The sequence below is a fragment of the Tachypleus tridentatus genome, unplaced genomic scaffold (genome assembly GCF_004210375.1).
Source record: "Tachypleus tridentatus isolate NWPU-2018 unplaced genomic scaffold, ASM421037v1 Hic_cluster_2, whole genome shotgun sequence".
Classification (NCBI taxonomy): domain Eukaryota; kingdom Metazoa; phylum Arthropoda; class Merostomata; order Xiphosura; family Limulidae; genus Tachypleus; species Tachypleus tridentatus.
This window is the reverse complement of record NW_027467782.1, coordinates 43,702,843-43,723,632: the sequence shown is the minus strand read 5'-3', so window position 1 is coordinate 43,723,632 and position 20,790 is coordinate 43,702,843. Positions and strand designations below refer to the sequence as shown.

General features: G+C 34.3%; 1 protein-coding gene across 2 annotated transcripts in view; it reads left to right on the top strand.

Annotated features, from left to right (window-relative positions):
- The window catches only part of LOC143243067 (solute carrier family 22 member 3-like), a 136,908-nt gene that overhangs the window by 19,901 nt on the left and 96,217 nt on the right, over positions 1 to 20,790 (top strand). The window contains exon 4 of one of the 2 annotated variants that reach the window (XM_076486802.1): positions 2,250 to 2,634. The exons of the other annotated variant lie outside the window; for it this stretch is intronic. Coding sequence (XP_076342917.1) covers positions 2,250 to 2,261 — 12 coding nt within the window. The 3' untranslated portion in view covers positions 2,262 to 2,634. Of the gene's footprint in view, positions 1 to 2,249; positions 2,635 to 20,790 lie in introns of those variants that run through there. 2 annotated transcript variants of the gene reach the window in all.

The window sequence follows — 20,790 nt, the reverse complement described above, 5'->3', positions numbered from 1 at the left end:
AACCTCCTTTACTTTTAAATATGAATAACCAATCAAATGGGTAACACTGGGAACTCTGGGTAATTATATGTTACATATTCAGCTAAGATCAGGATGTCTCAAGATTACAACCTCCTTTACTTTTAAATATGAATAACCAATCAAATGGGTAACACTGGAAACACTGGGTAATTATATGTTACATATTCAGCTAAGATCAGGATGTCTCAAGATTACAACCTCCTTTACTTTTAAATATGAATAACCAATCAAATGGGCAACACTGGGAACTCTGGGTAATTATATGTTACATATTCAGCTGAGATCAGGATGTCTCAAGATTACAACCTCCTTTACTTTTAAATATGAATAACCAATCAAATGGGTAACACTGGGAACTCTGGGTAATTATATGTTACATATTCAGCTGAGATCAGGATGTCTCAAGATTACAACCTCCTTTACTTTTAAATATGAATAACCAATCAAATGGGTAACACTGGGAACTCTGGGTAATTATATGTTACATATTCAGCTGAGATCAGGATGTCTCAAGATTACAACCTCCTTTACTTTTAAATATGAATAACCAATCAAATGGGTAACACTGGAAACTCTGGGTAATTATATGTTACATATTCAGCTAAGATCAGGATGTCTCAAGATTACAACCTCCTTTACTTTTAAATATGAATAACCAATCAAATGGGTAACACTGGGAACTCTGGGTAATTATATGTTACATATTCAGCTAAGATCAGGATGTCTCAAGATTACAACCTCCTTTACATTTAAAGAGGAATAACCAGTCAAATGGGTAACACTAGGAACCCTGGGTAATGGTATGTTACATATTCAGCTAAGATCAGGATGTCTCAAGATTACAACCTCCTTTACTTTTAAATATGAATAATCAATCAAATGAGTAACACAAGGAACTTTGTGTATTTTATGTTAATATTCAGCTATGATCAAGATGTTTCAAAATTACAACCTTTACTTTTTAATGGGAATAACCAGTCAAATGGGTAACACTAGGAACCCTGGGTAATTGTATGTTACATATACAGCTATGATCAGGATATCTCAAGATTACAACTTCCTTTACGTTTCAGTTGGAATAACCGATCAAATGGGTAACACTAGGAACTCTGGATAATTTTATGTTACATATTCAGCTCAGTCATTCTGGAATATTATATTTTGTTATGTGGTCAACCTGGAACTAATTCTTGAGAGAATGTAACCAGCCTGATCTATCCACCTCTTCACTAAAAGCAACTATCCATCATTCCAAAAATATAACTTCACACACACACAGTTATTTTGTATTGTACGAATAAAAGTTATTTTAGTATATAATAAATATTGTGTTTAGTCAATTTTGTAGCACAAACTCAGTTTTCTGTGAAGGCACTCAGTATTACTTTACAGTATATCTTGCCAAACTTCATGTTATATAGAGGGCCTATCTGATTTACTTTTTTTGGAAATGGTTTTAGCTGAAAATACCACAATATCAGATCAAAAATATATCAACACTGGTATTGAAACAACACAAGAGACCTTTCATCTTTTTAGTGTAATAGCATTGCTGTATATATCTATACACTCTGCTTAGCATTATATCTTACAGAGTTATATTTCAAATATTCCATATTTTATATTTCATAACAATTCTGTGGTTGAAAATGAAAACAGTAGAAAACTTTTTAATGAAATGGATACCAAATGCACTACTGTCACTTTCATTACAGTATTGTATACATTTTTATCTCACATAAATATGAAACAAACTTACTTCTTCGGGAATTACAGTAATGTGTGCATTAATATTTTGAGTAGAAAAAAAAGATTGTTTTATGAAGTCTTGAGTGGTTTTCAAACTTTCAAGTATATTCTTTCATTTTATTTCCAGTCGAAAAGTAGCTCTTATTAGTACTGTGTATTCATGATGTTTATTACATGTGCTATAAAGACTTTTTTCTTAGTTCAGACAGAGATTCAGTGAAATATAGTTGAGTGTGGTATTAGAGTTTAATGGAGGTAAATTTGTGTGTAACCTGCCCACATTTTTCAAACACAAAAGTTAGGTAATAAACACGTCCAAGTAATTGTTTGTTTGTTTTAAACCAACCAATCTTAGGGAAGAAATTATAGTTGTTTTATTGGTTTTAATTTATTGACCTTTATTCATCACTAATATCCTAAATTAACAGATAACAAAAAACATTGTAACAGATCTATCTTTTTTTTTTTTTTTTTTACAGCCTTTCAGATAGTCTACGGTGACAACCCTGACAAACCTTATGGATATGAGAACCAAAGTGAAAAAGATCCACTACTTCGAACTTCTGAAGAACGTAAAGTTTAAGTTTCAACTTCAGTGGACTTGAAAAACTTGGTCTGTAGCTTGTTATTTACAAGTTTATTTTCATAAACAAATTACAGTTGTCACTTGTTGTTCAAATACTGACTGGTTTTTAACCTGATCATGTTTCTACATCAACTTTCATAACAATAAAATGGCAGAAAAGAAATCAGGGGTTAGAGCCTGTGTATATATATTAACTATTAACACAGAATCAAATGATACATTGGAATGATTAATCAAGTAAATCCAATGAGCATCAGAATGACCCATGTACCCTATGTTCTATGTAAATCACAGCCTCTTAATTTTTGTCAGTTAAAATTCTAAGAAATGACAAAAAATAAATATAACAATTGAATTGTTCTAGGTCTAAGTTGAAATGAGAAAACTCATTAATTTATTTCTCAATAAGGAAGAGTGCTTCTGTCTGCAAAATTACTCTCTCCATTGGAACAACAACACATTATTTGACCACTGACTGATTCTACAATCTATTGATATTTTATAAATGCAATAATCAGGTTGTGGCAGTTAACCATCCAGTAAATATGAAACTGTACAGTAACACTGTCAGGTTTTATGCATGTGTGGGCTGGATTCTGTTTTTTAAATGTATGTAACTCGTTGGCAATAAATTTCAGCAAAAGCAAACAGCACACAGTCTACTGTTCTAAAATAATATAATTGAAACAAATCAAACATGTATACAAATCTTTTTTATGTTGTTGGTTATCATAGTTGTATCCAGAGTTTTAGCTAACTGTCTTTTTTGTTGTTGTTAAAATCCACACAGTCTGGTTCATTTACATTTAGAACACAATATGATATGACAAATTATTTCTCCTACTCTGTTATCACAATACAGTGTGATTAGTCACCACACTTGTATCCAGAGCTTTAAACTGTTGGATATTTTTGTCAAAGTCTACACAGTGTAGTTAAATTAGTTTAGAACACAGTGGGCATAATGTGGCATAATGGATTCAGATACAAACTGTCCAGAATGTGACTCCCTAAAGAAATCATTCACTAGATTTCTAACTTACTCGATTGAATCCCCGTCACACTAAACATGCTCGCCATTTCAGTTGTGGGGAATTATAATGTAACGGTTAAACCCGCTATTACTTGGTAAAATAGTAGCCCAAGAGTTGGCGGTGGGTGTTGATGACTAGTTGCCTTTCCTCTAGTCTTACACTGCTCCATTAGAAACCTCGTGTATCTCTGCGCGAAATTCAAAATAAACCAAACCAAACTGGAAGATAGGATCATCAGAGCTAATGCTGGGTAAAGCTACTCCAAGTGCTGCACAACGGAGGCGGGCGTCGCTTGGGGAAAAGTATTTGGCCTTACCGTTTTTATCATCTCTGTCAGCAACATACCACTTTTAAAAATTCAAAACATACCTTCTGTTCACAGTTCACAGATGACATTGCTATCTGGAAGTATGCTCCAAACTCAACAACGGCAACATACAATATATAAAACCACAAATCGAACAGTGTTACAATAAATGGAGAATTAAGATTAATGTTTAAAAACACAAGACGTGTCATTAATAAAAACAGAGTTTTAACTCAGGATTTTACTCAACTGCACAATTGTATTTTAACTGTCATTTTTAGCATGTAAAGCCTCATATATACAGGCATAGTAACAAATGATCCAAAAAATGAAGAATATTCTAGTAAATACATTTATTTATCAATAAATTTTAATTTAAAAGTTAATTGAATATTGATATTTATCAGATTTATTGTGTTTGCCAACAAGATTGATACTTAAAATTTTCTTTCATGGCACAAGTGTATTTTAATGTACCAACAATGATACAATTTATAAGGGGCTGGCATGGCCAGGTGGATAAGGCACTCGACTCATAATCTGAGGGTGGCGGGTTTGAATCCCCGTCGCAATAAACATGCTCGCCCTCTTAAACGTGGGGACGTTATAATGTTACGATCAATCCCACTATTCATTGGTAAAATAGCTGCACAAGAGTTGGCATTGGAATGATGACTAGGTACCTTCCCTCTAGTCTTACACTACAACATTATGGACGGGTAGCGCAGATGGCGCTCGTGTAGCTTTGCTCGAAATTCAAACCAACTAATTTATAATATTAGTTATTACAAATATTGATTTATATACAAAAGTTTTACAAGCAATACTGAATCTTTCATCTGGTCTGAAAATGAATATTTTATCAACGGTTCACGAAAACGAATTAATTCTATGTTAATATCGGTACACTTCGCTTAACGGGTAAGCTGTCTCTCTCGCTTCTCACACGTGTGTTTTTCAGTGACGAAGACAGGCATTGTTTTCGTAAAAATATTAACTTCTGAAGTTAATTCTCTAAAGTTTAGCGGTTTGTAATGTTAAAAATCTGTAAAGGTTCCTGGTCAAGTATCCGCATTTTCCAGAATAATAAGTGTTAATCACAATTATAGCTACCGATGCTCATAGTATACCAAACGTATCAATCCAGTAATATTAAACTGACTCTCCGCGTGTCGCTTTATAAACGTTAGGCGAGAATCTTAAAAGTTCAGTTGGCAACAGTGTAAAACATATATTGTTAATTCTTACATTCGAGAATCTTCTACAAATTAAGAGAACAGGCAGGACTTTGCATTACATATTTAACAATATAAGTTGCTTGCATTTCTAAACATATAGCTAACTAAATCAAACATCGATATTAAAATAAATGTATAATATTAAATCCATTACATAACTCACTTGAACTTATTTACATAAGATAATTTTCAACTGTACAAGTATTTTTACAGGTTCGTAATTTGTGATAAACATAACACTAGAAAAACCCTCGCATAAAATCACGTAAAACAAGAATAATAATACCAGAGTTATATCTGGATGGGATTCTCTCGCAAGTAGCAAAATTCTTACGTATTACATTCAGCTCGAAATTAACTTAGATAAACAGCATTGAAACCAGAAGTATGTTTTACTTAACCACCGATTCTAGTTCAATATAATCTCAACACTTTCCTGTTTTTACCACAGGAACTTGAAGTCCCCAAGGGCTGTGTTCTGAGTGTCACACTTTTCATTATAAAGCTTAATGCCAATAGTGAACAGTTACCCCCTACAATTGCAAATGATCTTTTCGTTGATGACTTTCACATCTCATAAATCAATCATATACTTAAGTGAACCACAGCAAATGGTTTTCAACTTTCTCTATCTAAAACCGTTTGTGTACATTTCTGCTGCCAACAGGGTGTTTATCCAGAACTTTGTATTGATGAAGATGTGCTTCCTATCGTCCTTGTTCTTAAGTCTTATATTTGACTGCAAATTAAACTTTATTTCCCATATAAAACAACTTCGTGTCAAATGTTTAAGAGCACTGAACATCCTCTGTGTCCTCACTTCCACCTCTTGGGGAGTAGGTTGATACTCCATGCTTAAAATTTATTGTGTCCTTATCTCTTATCTGATTCAAACTTGACTATGGGTTTATGGTTCTCCCGGAACCTCAGCACTGAAAATACTGGATCCTACCCACCATCAGGGACTTCGACTTTGCACTGGGGCCTTTCGTACTTCTCCAGTCCAAAGTTTGGATGTGGAATCCCATGAACCCTCTCTGTATATTCGCCATTTGCTACTGTCTCTTATGAATGCTTCAGAACTTTGCTCTTTACCATAGCATCCTACTTGGGGTTATGTTTTCCATTCTCAGTGGGGCACACTTTTCTATGATAGAAAATCTACCATTGTTTCTTTTAGCCTTCGTATCCAGGCTCAATCAGATTAACTGGATATATCTTTGAAAAGCATAGCAGTATCAACAGTTCGGTCTCTTCCATCATGGCTAATTACCATCCTCAACTGTGACCTGTTGGAAATATCGCTCTTTATTTGCTGAACATATTTCAAACAGTCCATCCATTCCCATATATACAGATGGTTTAAAATCAGGTGACTCTGTAGGTTCTGCCATGGTTTGTTACAGTTCGGTCGTAGCACACAGAATTCTCTCTACAATTTTTGTGTTCACTGCCGAATTGTGTGCCATTTCTCTTGCCCTGAATCACATTGAAACTATGCAATATACGAATTATACGATCTATACTGATTCATTAAACTTTCTATTGGCCCTGACATCATTTCATGTTAGTTATTATCCTATTCTTATTAATATCCAAAACGAACTGACCCATCTCTGTCATCTATCTCTGTCCATTTTTTTGGATACCAGGTCATGTTGATATTCGTGGGAATGAGCTAGATCAGAGAGCGGCAAAGTCCATCTGTTCTGGCTCTATCATCACCGTCCCTGTTCCATACATGGACTGTGGTCCAGTTATTGAAACCCGACTATGCACCAGTTGACAGTGGACCTGGAGTGAGCAACGAAATAATAAGCTTTTTTCAAATCAAGCCTTCTTTAGTTCTTTAACCATCTTGTTTCTGTAAAGGGAGGAAGTTGGTTTGGGTAGGCTATGCATTGGTCACAGTTTTTGTCACTCATCTTCCTTTTATCTGGTACTGATGCACCAGTGTGAAGTCTGTGTGTCACTCAGGTCACAACCGTACACATTTTACTATCGTGCCGTTGTTACGGCCAAGAACGACGCCGCCATTTTAAACATACTTTTAAGGTAGGTTTGCCCTTGACATTAGCCAATGTCATAGGTGATACTGGCTGCCTCACTCATGTTTTTACATTTTTAAGAGTCATTGGTCTTTTTTTAAAGGTTTTTATTGGACTATACACTGTTTTAGCATGATTTCTTTTACACATTTTATTTTGACCTGAACCCAGGACTGGAAAGATCAACTTCAGGTGACTGACAGGAAGTTTGAACTTAATACTTCAGTATTCCTGGCAGGTCTTAATTTTACCTGTTGTAACATTCATTTCCATGTACCATTATAGTATACTACAATTTGTTTGGCACAGTTAGCCTAGTAGCTTTGTGCCAATAAACATGAAATACCTATTTAAGGACGGTCAGCGCAGATAGCCCTCATGCAGCTTTGCGCAAAATTAAGAAAAAAACACGAACACTCCTCAGACGTTTACAAACGTTACAGTGTATACTTGTACAAAGAATGTTTAGCTCGCACAGTGTATACTTGTACAAAGAATGTTTAGCTCGAAGATGTGTGTGCGCGCTATCTGCACTGGTGTACAGCATGAATAGCTTATAATGCCTCACAAGAAGTTATGTGTTGTATTTATGGTGTAGACACATCAAAAAATGTTTGTTGATGTGTTACAAGTAGTTCTTAGCCTTTGCTAAGACTTTCGCAGTTATGGTACCCTATTTTATGGAACGATCCTACAAATAAAGCTCCTCACCGACCCGTCAGGATGTCGCAATCTGAGGACCTAGCAAAAAAACCAAGACAAAATTACCTGATAGGAGAACTTGAAAGGCAAACGGGGGCAGTCAGAAGTTTAACTTTCCCTTTGCTCTGCTAACAAAAATGTGGTTGAAGAACTAACAAGGCTGTAAAGTTATTTGATGAAATAATGTGTGACTTAATGCTGTTGAAGTATCAGAGACTGGTTAACAAGTATGGTTGGTGAATTACATTAAACACATTATGTTTAATTGTGAAGGAACGGGGAAAACCTGAAACAGCGCAGAGTTGGAAACAGGAGGCCCGTTGAAAGAAAAATAAGTTGATTCTGAAATTCAAAGTCTTCTATATCCATGGTTAGAATTTGGGTTAATTTAAATTTCCGAAGGATATTGAAATGTAACCAGAAGCGGTCAGAAACATAAATTTCTCTTCACCCTACTACGTGAGTTAAAATTAAGTAGCATCTAACTTTAGAGAATTATCGTGGGTGAGGGGAGAAGGAGTGGTAATAAGGTAACTAGGGTGATTGTCTCGAGACTTCAGGAGAAGCTGTGAAAATAAGGTGAAGGAAGGAGAGCTTGTTGATGACTCTGCTGCTGTCTCTTGAGCTGTTGACTACCGAAACACTGAAACTGAACCTATATGTGAAACCTATGAGAAACGTTGTTCTGTACTTTATTTTAATTAAAGTAGTACTAATCATACGAGCCGTCTTAAGAATACATTTGAACATATCTGCGTGGGAGCTGTTTTAATTATAAGAATTTATAAACAAATAATTAATCATCAGAGGAATCGACGAGTAAGCAATCTTCCTTCGTCTCGCTAGAGGTGAATTTACATTGTATGGATTAATATTGTGAGAAGCCAATTGTGAATTATTGGGAAGTGTTGAACAATGTTGCTCGTTGAATATGAAGGTTTGAATACGAACAGTGACAAGGCAGGTTACCCAGTTGAACTATCATAACGCTACCTACCATCTTTTTCCCAACCTCTTTACCTGATGACGTGTAGTCGATCATTAATAATTACCCAAACGTAATAATAACTGGTTATCTTAGTTCTAAATGCGCTGATTTCAACTGTATACCCATCAACAGAAATGGAAAAGCACAACATCACCTGCTAACAGACAACAATTACCTTGTCATTAACAATATTAGCACGACACACCAATCCAAAGGGAACAGAATGTATTGAACTTAGTAACAGTATCTCTTTATCTCATCGCTCATTCAAGAACACAACAGTCACATTTACAACGATTACGGTCCACTTTTTTTTCACGATCTACAATTACGGCCACTCCTCCAATCCTTCTCAAATAATACAAGATTTCTCAATTCTTAACTTAACAATTGAGATACATTACCCGAAATTATAACATAAGCTTCGAACACCAAAGAAATAGACAATCATGCCTCCCTGCTTATCAACACTACCTTAAATGTAATTAACACAGTTACAAGTGAAACAGTCACTCATAATTTAAATTCATTGAAACTCGTACCGGAAGTAAACCATCTAATCCATGAAAGAAGAAAGCTCCAATTTATCAGAACCGGTGATATGTCACTTAGGGACATCACGAACAATCGTGTAAAAAGGATAATTAAAACCAACAAATAGGACACGTTCAGTGAATCCAGATGGCTTCCTAACTTTATCGCTAATAAAACTGCTAAAGTTGAAATCAATAACAGCACTTCCAACACATTTCCACTAACAGCAGGAGTCCTCCAGGTCTCTGTCCTCGTCCCGCTATTCTACACTCTATTCGTAAATAGCATATCGCTCCCACAGTTATTCTATACCATCATCTCTCAGTATAACAATGTTATCTAGAGTACATTACGCGATTCACTCACTGCAGTGTCCATAGCCCAATACGTATTAAAGAAATTAATTAAATAGTGTAATATGTGGCGAATACTGCTCAATCCAATCAAAACGTACGCTATAGCATTTCAAAAGAAAATTGGGAGACAAAAAACATTAGACAAATCGAACTTTCATTGTACAGAACCTCCATCACCTGTGAAACAACCATCAAATTGATAAGAATCACAGTAAATTGAAGTCTATTCTGGGCCACTTACTACAAGAAAACATGAAACAAACTAGCATTCCCCCGCCGAATCGAACAAAGGTTGTAACAGCCACTAAATCATCAAACTTTACAAAACCTACATCGGACCTCTACATGAATATATGGTTGTTTTATTACCTATAATATGCCCAATATACTATACAAAAAGATCCAACAGCTCACTGTTATGAAAACAGTATAAAACCATCAGACTCACTTTAAACGTACATCGCTTTAACATCTTTTATTTCTTTAATTCGATCAATCTATTATAAAACTATTGAAACAGAATCGCGCACTCTCAATCTACACCTCTCCGCTACAATCCTGAAGAATGCCTTTTCGACTGACGTCATCGCCACGTGAACAGAAAAATGTACAAGTTCTGTTCTGATTACAAAACGACGGTCGCTGCACGATTCTCCCAACTTTTTTGTGACGGCATCTTCCTCGTGTCCATCCACAATCCACTCTACGTGTTTAAACAAGCTCTATCAAAATGAACTTTTTCACCTCGCGTAGTGAAAAAGAGAAACAAAAATTTCGAATCACCACGGTTCTCTTTGAAACTCGAAGATATGTTTTTTGAGGCTTGACGGATTTATGAACCTAAATTTCTACCACGAATTTTGTTTTACTGACGAAACAGGTGTGAAGATAGCACAAACCAAGACTGACTGTCAGTTCAAAGTTAACATAAGTGGTATCAATACAAGTGATAATCAGGATCCGAGACGTTTGTGAGTAATATTAATTAATGAGTTTCGGAAGTTTCCAGGATTGTAGGTCAGGATTTGTTACTCTGCTAGGGACCGTTTCTTTGATGGCTTGAGTTATTGCACTAATCACACGAGAAATGTAATTATCGATTTTGTTTGAGTATACCAGGGCTGCGATGCGCCATGTTTAAAGGCTAGGCCTCTCAGGATTCCCCGACTTATGAAGTCGACACGTAAAAATGTTAGCATGCTCTACACTGACGACATAGGAAACATTCTAAATAGTAATTGTGAATGAAAGAGAAAATACACCCTGGTACTTGAATGTTACTGTCTTATGGGCATTATGCTAGAATGAATTAAACGTGCTTTATGCACAGCAGAAGTTCCATATATAAAACTTAGGGTCTAATCTCACCTGGTATGACCTTACCATAGTTGTATAAATATGTTTACCAGTCGCTTTATTGGCAAACATTTAACATTTACATTACGTAAAAAAAATATTAAAAACATGGACTGTACGAAGAAACTATATATATGTATATTTTGGTTTATGTTTTAAGAAACGTTTTTCATTTATAAAACAAAGAAACTCCAAATTAAAGCATTTTACTTTGTTTTTATGGCCCGATTTAAGTTAAGTCAAACGCTTGCCCGATAAGTAATGCTAGGTACCCTACTATCACTGGCCAATCAAGAGGTGATATTGTGAAAACTATTAGTATGCCTATTAGTGAAGGGTATATTTATTCCTGTGAAATATGTTTTGAGTTTGGAGCAAAATTCGTTCGCGGAAAAAGTAATACAACAAACAATACAGAACATCATACAAAATACCTAGAACAACTTCCTTAAATCTCAAGCACAAATACGTATTTATGGAAGCAATAACTGATAGACTCCGACAAAGTTCGCGAAAATTGAACAAAAAAGGTACTTGCGTATTATGGGGAGGGGATATTAAAATCACTCGAATGTATGAGAAATTTAAAACATATTAATGCAGTATTAAATGTATATGGTTTATTCAGATTAATATACGTTTTTCTTCTTTCTTTTCACAACAACAAAAACTTGTTAATATCATATTGTGACTTTTTGTTTTGCACATACGTTCAGCAGGGAGAATTCCTTTGCCTTACAAAAGAGAAATAGCATTTTTTTAACTTTTGGGTAGATCAAAAATTTTCATTATCTTTGGGGCAAGGGTAAAATGTGGCTTAACTAGAAAATTAAAATAAAAATGTTGCTCACGTTAAGTTTAATCACATTACATTTATATTAAATGTGATAAAAATATATAAAGTAATTGCCCAACGTTAACACGTAAGTACCAAAAAAGTGACTTATTATGCGAGCTTCAGGAATATTGTACAAATGACAAGAATATCCTTAGTCATTTCTACCTATAAATATAAACAAACTTTACAGTAATTGCTAATAACCCATTAAATCAGCACCATAAAACAACAATGAATTAAATATCGCATTTGTTGTAGCGGTCCAGGTTGTCAACTTATTGTCATAACGGATAATGTATGTGGTAGTATTCCCAAATGTGTTGGGAATATCTCATTTATCGAACAAAATCTAAACGCCGATGTTAATCTTGTCAGACGTCATGGAAAATTGTACAAAAATCAAATAAGGGTAGGAAGCTGAGTTCGTGCGCCATTGTGGGATGTGTAGGCGGCCTAGCATTGTCAGGTGGGTCAAGGCGTTCGACTCGTAATCTGAGGGTCGTGGGTTCGAATCCCCGTCATACCAAATGTGCTGGCCGTTTCAGCCGTGGGGGCGTTATAATGTGACGGCCAATCCCACTATTCGTTGATAAAAGAGTAACCAAACAGTTGGCGGTGGGTGGAGATGACTAGCAGCTTTCTCTCTAGTCTTATACCGCTAAATTAGGAACGACTAACACAAATAGCCTTCGTGTAGCTTTACGCGAAATTAAAAAGGAAACAAACCATAAACAGGTCCGTATGACAACCTGGACCAGTGACTATAATGCGACATACATATAAAGGTGGTTAATATTTTGGATTTTTGCATAAAAATTATAAATACAAATTTTACTTAATTAAATTATTACTACAGTTTATTGTTTATTTTATATATACATTTATTACCAGACCGCTGTAACTTAATATTGTTTTTCAAGTATTATGACAACATTAAAAGCGTGTATATACATGTAAAAGATTTCATTTTAAATTAGAATACATGTGAAATGGCGAAATAGACCTTGAACTGTGTGAGAAGTGTAGAAGTTCACAAAATCAGATCGAACGATAGTGTATTTTTGTATTAACAGTACCATGATAACCTACATGAATATGGCCTTAAAAAGGATCAGAACGAGTACGCGAAATTAGCTCTGATTTATTGATAGTGTTCATTACTCAGGAACTCGCAACATACACTGGGGGAATGGGGGTGGAATGCAGGTCAAATTCGTTTGACACTCTTAGCTTTCAAACGACCAAATCCCGATTCCGAGAGAGATCGGAACTGTTACGGGCTGTTCATACTAGTAAACTATCTTCGCCATAACGTATGCAATCAGTTAATATTTCTTCCCGGGTGTCGAACCTGTAACATATTTTCCTCTTTTTTATGTTCATTGCTCCATTTCCTCCTCCCCTTTTTATTTTACACACACACACACAATGTGGATGATCCTCAAAAGAAATACCTTCATTATTTATTTTGATTAGAAAAGGACATCAATATAAATTTAATTCACCATTACCTAACCATTTAAGAGCTATTTACATGTTTTCCATGTGTTGTTAATTTTAGAAATTTGCTTACTACAAATTCATATTCACGAACAACTAATTAACAACTGTTTTAAGATGTGAAAGAACTAATTGCTATAAAGTCAGTGGTAATGTAAGTGGTATAATTTTTCTATCTCTCCACTAAATGCGTTTGACATATTATTCACAAATACATATCAACTAGATGGTAAAGGGTTATGTAGGAACAAAATTAGATTACACTGACAGTGACGTAAAGATTTTCTTCAAAGGGAAACAGAAAGTTACTGTTGTGCCATGCTTCAGGGAGAAATTAAAGATCATGTGTGAATTAAAATGAGTGGTTTGAAAAAAATAAAATGGTTTGACTTGTACATATTTTATGAAATACGAATTCACAACAATACAAATTCTGTTACATTTCTTTTAATTTACGTAAAATTTTCTATTCCGTAATTTTTATAAGAATTTGCACGAAAGAGTACATTTTAAATGAACTATAGGATTTACCCCTAAAAATACTTGTTCTGTGAGCTCTGTTGACTCCTTAAAAAAAGTTAAGCGAAGGCCCTGTTCATTCTCGAATCAGTACAGTTTTCTTATCTACGTTGCCAATAGCTTGGGAATGTTAGCTATTTCAATCTGAGTTTTTCACTTTTGCGTTTAGTAGTAAACATGGAGGATGAGAAACGTTGTCGTAGGCTATCCCGGCCAAGCATATCAGTTGGAAAAAAAATTATTGTAATCCAACTCTGGTCTACAAGTTCAGGTGTGGGCTGCAGTAGATCCTGGCGGCGGATCAGTCCTGTTATTCTGTTTTGGTTAGGGTTTTTTGTCTCAAATAATAAAATAAAAAACCTCGGGTTAGTCGTAAGTCCTTGGTCACCTGATTACTTTATTGTCAGTACTTCACGCATGTTGCCTTCCCTCGTTCAGTGCATCGGAAAGTAATTTTAGCTACAGTAGGTTTAGTTTATCATTTTGTGCCGCAGTGTTAACAGAATATGACTCTCCCTACGTAATATTTAGTAACAGGGACAGGAGACTGCATGCTGCGTCATCTTAATCATTGCGTAACAACATGCATTTGTGTGAATTGAGAAATTTAACTTGATTACAAGCATGCTCTTATGGGTCAGGTATAAAACCAAATTTATGTTAAAAAGAACTAATAAACAAATTGAAGGTATAACATGATATAATTAAAGTTGTGGTGCAGTTTTAAAATATATATTATCTTTACGAACTCGTAAATGATACGTTGTATAAAATAAGGACATAATTTTATTTTCATGTCATTGCTTGAATTTATTTTAAAAAATAAATAATTACACTAAAGTGAAGCTAATTGCTGACCTGTTTTATTCACTTTCAATGTTACGATGTATGCTAACATGTTTTTGCATGTAAGGATATATCATTACAGATTATAAAACAAACAAAACATGGCTGCTATGCGTTTTAACATTTTTATTAATAAAGCAGAGAACAACGTTTCAATCTTCCAAAGACATTTTCAAGTTAACCATTCCGAGATGCACTTTTCTTTCAAGTGGGTTTTTTGTCCTCAAGAAGAACAATACGTGGTTAAATATGTAAAACAAAATGTACGGAGGGAAAGAAATACTAAATGTACTTGTACTGAAAAAGAATATGTTTTGAAATCATTGCGAGTTGTGGATTTGTTTGTATAATCATATGGTGAATTATTACAAGCACTTCTAACGTAGAAGTGTGAACTTTGTGTGATTTTTGTCATAATGTGCTATATTTCCGAAATAAACGTAAAAGTAATATTGCTTTATTTTGCCTATTTTATCGAGTAAACTTAAAAAGTATGTTCATTTTCTCGTTGATTGAGTTTTGGTTAATAATTTTTAAATTAATCAAATATTTGAAAGAGCTTTGTTCGTAATTTTGAACACGTAGGACAAGGTCTAAACAAGTTTACAATCAACTAGATTTTGATATATTTGATTATAACTCTAAATTGTTTAAAAGACAACTTTTAAATAGTTTGGGCTTGTATATCGGGAAAACTTAAATTTAGTTAATACTTCAGGATTTTCCTTTTTATATTTTTATAAATAATATTCTTGATGATAGATGGCGATATAATGCAACAGGATTTTTCTTTTTGTTCTTGATGACGTTACGGGATATTATTTCGCAATACAAAAGTTCGGTAATAGCTGTTATATGGTTGTGCACTTCCGCAAAATTTCAAGAATGTTCTTTTGACTTTTCGTTAAGCATGTTACACAATTTTCCTTGAACCTTTTATAAAAACAAATGTTTATTACTCTTAAATACGTTTGGTGCTTAATAAAGATGTAGAAGTTAAAACTTTGCGTCAGAATATGAGAGCTATGTTTTCTATTTGTTGCTCTAGAATACAGTGAAAAGGCCCATGAGTGTTATTTAAGGCGTTTTTCGTGACTCGTCGCGTAGTTAACAATTGTGAAAGGCGAAAGAATGTATGTTAAATGGAAGGTAGAGTAGAATTTTGGATATATCGGGCACACGACAGGCAGAACTTTCAGCGCCTGTTATGTGAAAGTGGGTTTTCTCGGGGCACTCCCGTTTCCCCCCACAGCAAATACTTACACATTGGATTTCTAGATCCAACTTTATTGGATCTATTTATTTAAAGGGCCCAGGCAACTTTATTGCCAGACCCTGAGTTGGGTCGTTTGAATTGAATTGTATCCATGTTCATATTTACTTGACTTCTTCCTTTCGGGACGGGACCCGGCCATTCTTTCCGGTGCTGCCTTTGTTTCCACCAAAGACAACATTTAGTGACATCCTCCACCCAAAAAAAAAATTAAAAAAATTCCTAATAACTCGCGAAAGGGGACGAAGAGAAACCGTTCTTGAACACCCCAGTTGGAGAGAGAACTCTTCTGATTTCTCTCTCTCTCTAAACTAAACCCCTGCCACGTTAGTTTGAGTTTGATATTAGAAGAACGATTAGAGGCGTCGTATCGGCAACGATGAACGGCAAATTTTAAGATAACACTAGTGAAATAGTGTGATCTAATAATTGTATATTCTTATTTAAAGAAAAACGGAAATAACGCTGAAGAATTATCGTGAAGATGCAAATATGTTAACTCTAAATTTATTGTCATGATAGACTTAAATATTTTTTAATTAAACATCCGGATAGTAATGTTAGTTTAATCATCTGTTACTATTTTTTTCTGAAAGTTTAAGTGGACGATTAAAGAAAACTCGTTTGTTACGTATTGTTTCAGTAGTAATTTCTTGAAGAGGACGACATGTTAATCACTTTTTCACTCTGGCGAAATCACAAAACGAAACGATAATGAGAAGATCAGGTATTAAGTTTGAATTCTTAGATTACTCTTAGAATAAAATCCTTTTAATATGGTGCTCTCAAAGATTTAACTCTGCGTCAGTTACACGTTTTTAAATTATATATAGGTGTTCTATATATGATGAGAGTATGTTTACAACTGTTAAACTTGCATATAGTCTAGGCTGTCGAACGGGGGGGGTGTTAAAGAAACTTATTTGTTTTAATAGGTTCGACTGATATATAGATTTCTATTGTACTTGCAATTGAGGCTATAAATGAATCTACAATATCTAACGATGCCTTTTGATGGTTAAGAATATCGAAATAACTAACTGTGTAAGGAGTAGGTCCACTAATGGCTCACTTTTGACATTGTGCCTCCCCAAACAAAACAAAGCAAATTGGATATTCATAGATAACTTTTAGTCGGGTAGATAGACGTACTAAAACATCACTACAAGGATCTTACGATTAATGTATGTATTATTTTAATATTTTCAGGAGTGTGCGTAACATGTATACAAGATTATGAAACATTAATTTCACTCACTGGAAATCTTGATCTAGTGATGAAGGTTCACGGATAGATGGAACTAGTGTCAAATAAAAACATCATGGAAATAAAACAAAATAATAAAAAAGAATAAAAATAGCTTTATAACTCTTATCACGTTCAAATCTGAAAGATAAGTGAAAATATACATAACTCCTGATGACAAGAAACTCAATTGAAATAAAAATGTATCTCAGAATGATAGTTATGGGTATTGACACTTTTATTGATAAGCAGAGAATAACGTTTGGACCTTCCTAGGTCATCTTCTGGTCAGTAAAAAGAGTTTTCAACTCACCGTTGCCGTACAAATGTCTTAGGGACGACAGTATAAATGGGTACGGGATTGATACATATCTCCAGCAACCAATTAGCAACCCCCTATAGAATTCACTACCACTAAAATTAACTTTATGTTCAATAACCAAAACTACCAACAAATAAATGGCCTAAGTATGGGGGAATCCCATGTCAACAGTTCTAGCCAACATTTTTATAACGCCGACTGAACCTCAAGCGGTAAATTCAGCCTTCCACCCACCAATGTACTAGGGGTTGATGATACAAATGCTGAATTCACATACACAAAATACACACTTAGTTTTTCAATTACGTTAACTCTATTCACCCCTACAATATGTTCACTCTTGAACAGAAAAAAAACTCTCCAAATAACATTTTTTAACCTCAAGATCACTAGAACTGAAATTTAAACCAGAAATCCACAAAAAAATCACCCATACTGGATTATACATTCCCTGGGACTCGGCACATGAAACAAAACAAAAACAACATATTAAGAAACCAAATAAACACAACTACAAAACTATGTTCACCTGATAAAATTAACTATGAAATCAACAAAATAAAACAACGTTTTATCGACAAATTTCCTAAAAAAAAAGTGGAAAAATTTATACGCACACACCAAAACAAACAACAATAAACCCCAAGAAACAACAAAACCTCATGCTGCTGAATGCCACATGTTCCCGACATCAGCAAAAAAAATAATCAACATTTGGAAAAACCTTATAACAAAACAACATTCCAGTAAACACCAAATTTATTCAAAAACCAGGTACAAAACTAATGTCTGTTATGAGTAAAAACTGCATTGACAAACACAACAATAAAATACAATGCAATAATTGCCTTGACTTCTATATTAGAGAAACAAGCGGGAAAATGAAAACTAGATTCAAAGCACAACAACAACAAACGCCTTCACACGTTTTTGAACACTGCAAATCAAATAAACACAGCATTACCATAGAAAACACCCAGATACTAAGTATGGAAACAAATATAAACAAACGTAAAATGAAAGATGCCCTACTTTTGCAGAAACTAAAACCAAAATTAAACCAATATAAAGGAACATCTTTATACCTATACTAATTAATAACTGTCACACCTGTTGACACTCTCGTCCTGAGGACTTGTGTCCAGCAACGGTCACTTGCAAACTCTCTTTCTTAACCTGAAGATGACCTAGGAAGGTCGAAACGGTGTTCTCTCCTTATCAATAAAAGCCGTTCTCAAATAGAATGTAGATAACTCAACATAATGTCACCGTATTATAGATTATATTTTTTGTTTTACTTTATTTTGTTTAGTTTCTTTCAATGACAAATTATGCAGAAGTATAAAACTAACGTTTTTATGTTGTTTATAACTTACACTGATGACACAGAAGCACATCATTTGAAATAGTTCACGTTGTCAATCAACAGAAGGACCACCAGTAACATGTTAATCCTTGGAAAGATTAAACAATCATAAACACTTCCACACCATGATCTTCAGAACGCTGTTAAAGGTAATCTCCTCTAAATGTGTGTTTTGATTTGTACCAAAACGAGTCATTAATAAGTTCAAGCTGTTCCAAAGAATAACTAAAGAGATTTATTTGGTATTTAATGTCAGTGTCAGAGACTGTTTGTGTAATGAAGTGTTTTATATCATGAAAGACATCATTTAATGACATTCGCGCACGTGTGTTTGACTTGGTTTGTTTGTTTTGAATTTCGCACAAAGCTACTCGAGGACTATCTGCGCTAGCCGTCCCTAATTTAGCAGCGTTGACTAGAGGGAAGGCAGCTAGTCATCACCACCCACCACCAACTCTTTGGCTACTCTTTTTCCAAAGAATAGTGGGATTGACTGTAACATTATAATGCCCTCACGACTGAAAGGGCGGGCATGTTTGGTGTGACGGGGATCCGAACTCGCGATCCTCAGATTACCCTTATGCACCTGGCTATGCCGGGCCCGTTTTAATTTGGAATACATTGAGTCGTTAATAGGTTAATTCACTTTCAAAGACTGACTAATGACATGTATGTAGTATTTAATGTTACACTTAGATATTAAAACTCACACTACAGCACGTGACCCATAGGTTGCTAGTTGAGCACCCTAAGTACTTACAAGTGCTACAAGTGTTGTGTAATTGAGTGTAGGAATGTAAAGAGCGTGCTTAGATGTTTGATTATAAATATAAAGAGAACCACAAAATTTTTATTAGTTTGTTTTTAGTAGCATCTATTTCTGTAGAGGGCATGCTTAGATGTTTGATTATATTTACACAACCCCCTTCAAACATGTGGTCAGCTATTGGTCAGTTACTTCTTTTTTTTTCTTTGTGAACCTGACGATGACCGAAAAAGGTCGAAAAGTTGTTCGCTCCTCCACATAAATAAATTTCTCAACCAATACCAGCCGTTTTAAAATATGTACTTTTCTTTACAAGTTGTTTTTCTCGTCATCATGGATTAAAAAAAATGTTTGTTTTTTTCCCCAATAGCACGTAACTAAATACATGAAACCCAGTTTATGTGTGTCTGTGTACGTATGAAGACCTTTTCACATCTCAGAACACATCAGTTCATTATATACGTGTGGACAACACAAAACTACCCGAGCAGAACATTTAATATACTGAAACGAAACATAAAAACTAAAACAATTTAAAGTTTCTATCTTACAGTAAACCAAAGATCTTAAAAAAGATAAATACAATGGAAGCTATACCCGTTAACGAAATAAATACAAAAATAAACAGATACAATGGACGGTACATGTAATTAAACCGATGTTCAAAAACATAAAAACAACACACAATAACTATATTTGATATTATTACTTTTACTTTAACACTTACTTATTGTAAAGTATCACACAATATTACAGTTTGTTTTTATCACAACTAGAAAATTGTGTATCCTTTCAACTTTAAAACACAGAAATAGATGCTGCTAAAAACAAACTAATCAGAAAACAATCGTGGTTCTCTTTATTTTTATATTTCATGTAATACAAACATATATATACGTTTAAACTTGTATATGCAGAATAAATCTACAGACGAGAAACATCTCAAACTTGTTTCTCTGTGATTTACACCAACAAATCGTTACATTCGTGATCGTGAAGAACGACCTTTTTATTTACACTCTAGGTACAAATTGTTAACTAAGTTTAAGAGAAACTGTCTTTTGTATAACTCTACTTTTAAAATCTTCACTTTTCAGTTTTATATTTCTCTTTTCATTTTCCCTTTCTTTCATTACGTAATTTAACAATTGATTGAGCAGTATTGTTTCACTTCTAACCAATATAAATTGTGAGA